The following is a 7,592-nucleotide window of genomic DNA, read 5'->3' on the forward strand; positions in this document are numbered from 1 at the left end:
TGACCTGATGGCTCAATTAAATCCTGCGAACTGGAGAGCTGCCACCACGTCACCCAAAGCCCAACTGACCCGCTACGTCACCCGGGCCACCCCGGTGCCTCTGCAGTAGCCCCTTCGCTCTCACGGTGCCACCAAGCCAGCATGGGTGGCATTGCCGCTGCTCCTGCTACGGGGCTTTTCTCTGACGCAAATCACCTCAGACTTATTTTTAGCCCCTTATCCCAGCGGGGGAACCTATTTTAGGCCGATGCTCAAGCACCAGAGAAGCGCAGGTTATTTTAACCCAGCATCGGTTTATTTTCAGAGCTGCCCTTCTCCGCACGTGCTCTTGAGATGGTTTCCAACCACCAGGCACTTTCTGAGGGTGGTGAAGCCAGGGATGGGGAGGAAGAGGGACCACGTGAAGAAATTTTACAGATTAAAACCTAAACCAGCCTCTGCAACAAAGAGCCCTTTGACACCTGAGATCCACCCAGCGCCTTGGAAGGTTGATCGGCTGCAGGACAAGCCATGAGCAAAGAGCAGGAGAGGAAAGGTTTCTGGAGAAGACAGCAGAGGGCCCAAGGGCAGGTGAGACAACATGCAAGAGGAGAAGGAGAGCAGGATACACAAGGGAGGAGGAAAAGGAGAACGAAGAGCTGGATGCTCCTAAAATGTCCAAGGGTGTGATATGGTGGCCACAGGCACAGGACCTTTGTTGAACAGAGGCTGGGACAGTGCAGTGGGATGGGACATGCTCTTCTCATCCTCTGCATCCAGGGGACCTCAGTTCTGGTGCCACCATCCCGGAGCAGCCTGGAAGGGGAGACTCTGCCTGCATCCGGCTGCTGCAGGGAGCAGCGGTGCCATTTATCAAGCGGTGAGCAAGGAATTCTCAGCAGCGAGCTGCTGTTGGGCTTTCTCGGCTCAGAGCCACCCTCGCCAGCGTGCGGAGCCGAGGGCAGCAGCAACTGGGAAGCTGTCCTCAGAACTGGGGGTCTGCTGGGACAGCAGTGCTGGTGGGGCGTCCCTACCACCCACGGCAATGGCATCCAGAGGGCTCAGAGCTTCATCTCGCAGCAGGGCTAGAAAACTTACTTAGGCCAGAAAGTACCTTAAAGATTAAAATATATTAAAAATATATATATATATTAAACAAGGTCTTCCCTGCCCAGGGAAGAAAGCACAGCAGGGCTTCTGCAGGCCCTTCTCCCACATCCTGATCACCAGCCTCCAGTCCCTGCTGCTGCCCATATCCCCACCACATACTCGCCTTGTGCCTCAGTTTCCCCCTTGAAGGGGAAACCTCAAGGCCCCTCAGTACTTGGCACAATTTCCTCCCCACCTGGACTACATAATAATACAACAGGCCAGAACATCATGGTCCACCGTGAGAGAAAGAGAAGGTGGAGAGCAACGGACCAGAACACTGTGGGACCCCCCTTAGCATTCCCAGTTCCCATGGCTCCTACCATCTGAAAAATAATAATCAATCACTGCTGACAATGTATGGATCGTGGCCACAGAACTGGGGATACCAGGACCCCAAGATCTAGCGAGTTCTGGGCTTGTGTAAACCGGTAGCAAGTATCAGATTATTCCATTGTCCGAGCTGGGCCAGAGCGGAGAAGTACCTGACAGAAATCAACTATCTTGGATCCTTTAAGGAGCCACTCTAGCGAGACCCTCGGAGCCCTCCTGGCTGGCCGTGGGCTGTGGCCAGCACCTCCCCTGGGCCAGGAGCCGCTCAGGATGACACCTCCAGGGTTAGAAGCCCAGGGTGAGTCAACTCCTCTCCAGTTGCCATTACCGCCTGTTGAGGAATGCCGATGCGCTGTGAGTATTTACTCTAAACTTGGGAAAAGGGTATTTTTTTAACTATATGCTTTTTCATCCATATGTCCACCTTTATACTTCTGATAGAGACATGAGTTTTTATGGATGCGGATGTCCTTCCATTTGTAGGAGCCAAAAGGTGACCCATCAACTCAAGAGTCACCCACTACTGAGGGAATCTTTGATCCCAGCAGTTAGAGACCCGTGCGTGAGTGCTTATGTTTTTGCTTATGTGTATTAATTTGAAATAGATGCTTTTGCTCACAGGTGTATGTAAGGATTTGGGATACTTTATAGTCTGTTGGTACAAATCTTGGCATCTTCAAATTTGTAATTAAGTCACCTTTCAATTATTTCATTAAATCACTCTCTAAATCTTTAAGTCGGTTAATAATTAAGTGCTGCTAAAATTCAACCCCTTGATCTACCTCAAATCATTAATAAGTTTTGAATCGCTGCGGAATTATAGTATTTCCATCCGCGACACCCCTCCACAACTTGACAGATGGGGTGGGGGGTGTGTGGAAAATGGGCCAGGGTGTTTCTGAGAGCAGCCTCAGTGTCACTGTTTGCGGCTGGCAGAGCGCGGTGCCGCACCGTGACTCTCCATCCCCGTTTGGGGATTGGCCGGATCACACCACCCCCCTGGGAAAAGTGAGTCAGGGCCGGAACCACTGCCAGCCCCGATTCCTGGCATCCCAACCTGCCCGCTCCAGCTCCAAGCTCAGCACCACCCCCCCCAACCCACCCTGGGACCAGCACAGGACTGGGAAGGATGACCAGGGAAGAGCCCTTGGATGGAGCGCTTCCCTCCTCACACGCCCCACGGCAGGGGGTGCCGGCCCCACACTGCCCAGCCTCCCCACAGCCACATAGGTCTCAATGCATTTTTATTAAATTCTTACAAAACAGAATACAAAATTCTGGCATCAACAATTGTTATAAAGGAAAACTTCAATTCAGCTGTATCAGTTCACCTGGTACATACAGTAAAGTGCTTGTTTTTGTGTTTTGTTGTTTTTTTTTCCTTTTTTGTGGTTTTTTTTGTTTGTTTTTGTTTTTTTTGTTGTTTTTTTTTTTGTTTGGTGTTTTGTTTTGGTTTTTTTTGTTTTTTTTTTGTTTTTTTTTAATTTTCACTTTTTATTTCCCAGCCAGCCCCCCAGCGGAGACTGCCATTGTACAAACCAACAGTGCGTTAACGTGACTCTTGTCGAACCAGCTTTGGCAGTCTTCATCAATTGTAAAGAGGAGAAAGTTTCTCCTGTTCTGATTAAAAAAAAGAGTTAGCTTCACAGTAAACATTTCTAACCAGTTCTAAGTCGAGTTAGTCGGCCGAAGGAAGGGTGGGGGGGAAGGAGAGGAAGCCAAAACACTTAAAATTTCCAGCTTAAAAGAAAAAATAAAAGAAAGAAAAGTCTTTTTGAAGTTGGTTTCCAAGACAGATGCTCTGGGGGGCAGGGAAAGGCTTTGAAGGAGGAAGAGGAGGCAGAAGGGTGTTGGCGAGAGGGGTTTGCTGGTGCTGGAGCGTAGGTTGGGAAGCATCTGTCTGGAAGCCACCCCGGGGGAGGTGCTGGCAGTGGGGAGGGGACGGCCACCCCCGGCACCAGCATCTCCCCAGCCAGGCCGGTGCTGTGCCGAGCCCTGCCGAGGCACCCATGGGTGCCCATCACTGCTAGAGATGTCTCAGAGTCTATCCCCCCCCTCTAGAGGCATTTAAGGATCCTCTAAAAACACACAGACACCCCCCCCCCAGCTGCTGGGGGCTCACCATCCCACCAACATGGATCCCCCCCCCCCCCCCTCCCCGAGTGCCGGGTCCACAGTCAAACCGACCCACACCCCCTCCGAGCCAAAACGCGACGCCAAACCTGGGCCGAGCCACCTTCAAAGAGCTCGGATGCCCCCACCGGCACGTCCATCCCCTGGATGCAAACACCCGCAGCACCCGCCGGCATCCCCGGCCGAGGACACCCACGGGGACGATGTCCCCACAGAGCACAGGTCACCCCGGCCACGTGCCAGCCATCAAGAAGAGCGTGTGTGTCCTTATATATATATATGTATATAAAAGAGATAGGTCTTACGTGTGGGAAGAGGGGGAAACTCAATTTGCCAATAAAAGCACAGGGGGCAAAAAAAAAAAAAAAATTCAGAGACATCCCCCTGCCATCCCCTTCCCACCATTTTTTTTTTCTTCTTTTCTTTAAAAAAAAAAAAAAAAAAAAAAGAAAAAAGGCTGCGGCGTGCAGCGTTACCAACAGCTCTCACAACACCAGCTCAAGGCATCGCGCACTGTACGTCATTCAAGTATTTCTTAATATAAGACAACAAGGAATTATCTACAACTGATAAAACAAAATAAGCTATAAAAAGTAACAATGTACAATCAAGATGGATTATTATTATTTTTTTTTTTTTCCTCTTTTCCTTTAAAGGAGGCCTCTCCGGGGTGGCCCGGTGCCTGCGTGGGGGGGGGGTGTGTGTGTGTGTGTCTCCCCTCCCCACCCCGTGCGATGGGACCGGGGGCACCGGGGGAGAGGGCAGATCGCGGGTGTGAGGTGGTTTTTGGGGGGGAGTCACCCTCCCCGACCCACCGATGCCGCTCGGCAGAAGGGCCGGGAGGGGTGAGAAAAGACAGTCCCTGCCCCAAACTCCATCAACACCCGAGATAACTCACACACACCTCCCTGAAACAAAAAAAAACCCCAACGTATATTGCATAGTATTGCTGTCAGCAGTCTTAAAATAAAAAGGAGAATTCCCCACCACCACCACCGCTCCCCGCCCAGAGACAGGGACTATCTTCAGCTGAAGACCCGGGGAAGTCTCTTCCCCAGCTCCAAGCAAGCTCCCAACGCTGTCACCGGCACACGCCACGGGCCGGGGCTGCTTTTCCAAAATAGCTCAAAGCAATGAGTTCTGGAAGGGAGGGGAGATGGCGAAGGAAGGGGGCACCCTCCCTCCCGGCACGCTGGCCCGGGGACAGCAGTGGGTACAGCTCGGTGGCACCATCCATGGCGGGGAGCGGAGGGTTGCTGCGTGGCGAGGGGGGGTTTGGGGGGAGCTGGAGACCCGGTGTGGGCACCACTCGCCCAGACAGACCCAGCCCCACGCGGCACAACCCAACCGAGGGCCTCATCCCGATCCAGCATCCCGAGTCCTTTCCCTATAAGTGTTCCCTCCCTTCCCCAAAGCAAGCTCAAGGGAAGGGATGAACACACATGAAGACACATGAACACGGACGCACACGCATGAACACTTGCCCAGCTCTGCCCCATCAGACCCTGCATCACCCAGGCGCTACTGCTCGGACCCCAAACCTTCCAGCTCCACATCCCTGCTCCGTAGCCCTCGGGTGCCGCTGCCAGCCCGGCCGCTCGCCCACCGGCATCTCTGGGGTACCCTCTGTGTCCCCCAACTCTCTGCCACGGCAGCCTCAGGGCCAGCCTGAGGCCACGCCACGGCACACCACCCTGCACCAGCTCCCAACACCCTCGGGGGGGGGGGTCTTTCGCTTTCCCTGCTATTCCCAGAAGAGTCTGGGGGGGTTTTTTTGGCTCCTCCAGCCACCCTGGAGACCTCATCTCCGCCTTGTACCTCCACGAGGGCACAGCCACCGGCGAGCAGCCCCTCCGAAAACAGGGGTGCAGCACCCGACCCGGTGCAGGAGCACGGCCCGTGTGTGTCCCCCCCCCGGCTCTGACCTTACACCCGGGGAGCCGCCGGCCGGAGCGTGGGAGGAAAGGAAGACATTTCTCCGTGCCCTGTAGAGAAGCACAGCTAGCAGTTTAAAACCAACAATAATCATTAAAAAAAGAAAAAAAGAAAAAAAAAGAAAAAAGAAAAAAAAAAAGGAAAAAAGGGGGTGAATAGCTTATTCTGGAAACGGGCTGCCGAGGAGAGAGGGCGGCTCGGTGGGACGGGGCGCTGCTCCCTCGCTGGCACCGTCTCTCTCCGGCCCCAGTGGTTCCCTGCACAACACCCACCGCGTCCCCCCAAAGCGCTGCCGGGGACACCCCCGAGCATGGGACGGAGGGGATCCCCGCAGCCGGGAGGTGTCTCTCTGACCCCCCCCGGACGGGGTGGGGGGCGGTTTGTGGGATCTACCCCAACTTTCGGAGAAAGACCTGCAGCTCCGAGGGGAGGGACGAGGTTAAAACGCGACTCCCGTTGTTGAAAACGCGACCGAGGGTCTTTTGTTCACAGTATGAAATGAGCTGAAATCGTCAAAGCAGCCGCGGATACAAAGAGTCCTTTGGTGTCGGGGAGGGAGGGGGAAGATGGGGGGGGGGCAAAAAAATGTCAGAGGAGAAACCAAGAGTCGGGAAACAAAAGTCCGTGTGTCTGTCAGATGTCCTTGAGTGTGCCCTGGGTGAAGCAACCTCACGCTTGATTTAATACCTTAAAAAATAAAAAGGTCTTAAACAAACCCTCCCACCCCCAGACCTACAAGATCAGCAAAACCTTGGAAACCAGCCACAGGGACGAGTCCTGATCTTGTCGCTAGCCAGAAACGGAGGGGTTTTGGGGTGGGGGTGAAAGAAAGAAAGAAAGAAAGAAAGAAAGGAGGAGGAGGGGGACACGGGGTACAGCAGGTCCGAGGGGCACAGCTCAGGCTTGGTCGGCCACCAGGACCAGCGGGGCCACCAGGTGCTGCCCGGCGGCCACCGCCTTGGCCAGGCTGCTCTTCTGCCGCCGCTTGGCCAGCTTGGACTCGGAGGGGGGGGAGAGCTGCATGGCCCGTGAGGTAGCTTTGATGATGATGGGTCGTGCTTCCTCCTCCGCCTCCTCCTCCTCGTCCTCGTCACACCGTGTCAGCTGGCGGTTGACAGCGATGGCCTCGGCAGCAAAGGAGGTGAGCTCTTTGGCACTGCTGTTCCTGTGGGGGGGGGGGGGAGGGAGGCAGGGGCTCAGGGTGGGATGTGGGGAGGCTGGGGGGAAGTGGGGGTCAAATATCGGGGTGTCCCTCCTTGCGTGCATGCCACGCCAGACCCATCAGGCACCAAAACCCGGGTTTGAACCCAAATCATGTGCTGCAACCGCTGCCCGGGTAGCAAGAACGGCAGCAGAGCAGAGAGCGGCCCACTGGAGCCAGAATTTGGGGGGATGGGACGTATCCCCCCCCCCTCCCAGTGCCACCCACACTCACCTCTGCAGGATGATGGGGGTCGGCAGGGTGTTATCCGGGGCGCACTGCAATGAAAGGGCAGCCGGTCAGAGCTGGGCACCGCACAGGAGGGTGTCCCCCACCCCGGCTTTGGGGAGAGAAGGGGGGGGGGGGGCAGCACTCACCCCCTGCACCCAGGGGTGCTCCAGGACCTGGGCCGCGCTGAGCCGCTTCTTGGCATCTCTCACCAGCAGCTTGGAAATGAGGTCTTTGGCTCCGAAGGAGATGTGCGCCCAGTCCTTGTCGGGAAACTCATACTTCCCCTCCTGGATGCTCTCGAAAAGCATGTTCTGGGGTGGGATGGGAAGGGTGGGGGGGGGGGGTGGGAAATAAAAGGGGGTGGGAAATAAAAGGGGGTGAGCCAGGAGGGGTGCTGCCAAACCGGCGGAGGGTTTTGGCGATGCTGGGGTCCCCCACAAACCTGGCAAGTGTGACACGCCTCGCCCCGGTCCCAGCCGCAGTCGGAGCCGCAGTGGCCCACAAAGGGGGGGTACCCGCTCAGCATGATGTAGAGGATGACGCCCAGGCTCCACAGGTCACAGCGCTTGTCGTAGATGGACGCCTCCTCGTTGAAGGCTTCCACCACCTCCGGGGCCATGTACTCAGCAGA

General features: G+C 55.4%; 1 protein-coding gene across 1 annotated transcript; it reads right to left on the reverse strand.

The window, feature by feature from the left end:
* Window positions 1-4,241: 4,241 nt before the first annotated feature.
* On the reverse strand, window positions 4,242-7,592 carry MKNK2 (MAPK interacting serine/threonine kinase 2). Its single transcript, XM_074163726.1, has 4 exons — window positions 7,404-7,592; window positions 7,108-7,272; window positions 6,965-7,008; window positions 4,242-6,694 (listed from the first exon to the last, which is right to left on the reverse strand). Exons 1-4 carry the CDS (start codon window positions 7,578-7,580, stop codon window positions 6,427-6,429), a joined length of 654 nt encoding a protein of 217 aa, XP_074019827.1. The 5' UTR covers window positions 7,581-7,592; the 3' UTR covers window positions 4,242-6,426.

This window comes from Numenius arquata, chromosome 25 (assembly GCF_964106895.1).
Source record: "Numenius arquata chromosome 25, bNumArq3.hap1.1, whole genome shotgun sequence".
In the NCBI taxonomy this organism is placed as follows: Eukaryota; Metazoa; Chordata; class Aves; order Charadriiformes; family Scolopacidae; genus Numenius; species Numenius arquata.

Bases quoted from the DNA above. Each gene is read 5' to 3' on its own strand.
- MKNK2 (XM_074163726.1), bottom strand. From the start codon at position 7,580: ATGGCCCCGGAGGTGGTGGAAGCCTTCAACGAGGAGGCGTCCATCTAC. The intron at 7,273-7,403 runs GTTTGTGGGGGA...ATCCCACCCCAG, and splicing joins AGGCGTGTCACACTTGCCAG to AACATGCTTTTCGAGAGCAT. The intron at 6,695-6,964 runs GTGAGTGTGGGT...CCCCCCCCACAG, and splicing joins ACCCCCATCATCCTGCAGAG to GAACAGCAGTGCCAAAGAGC.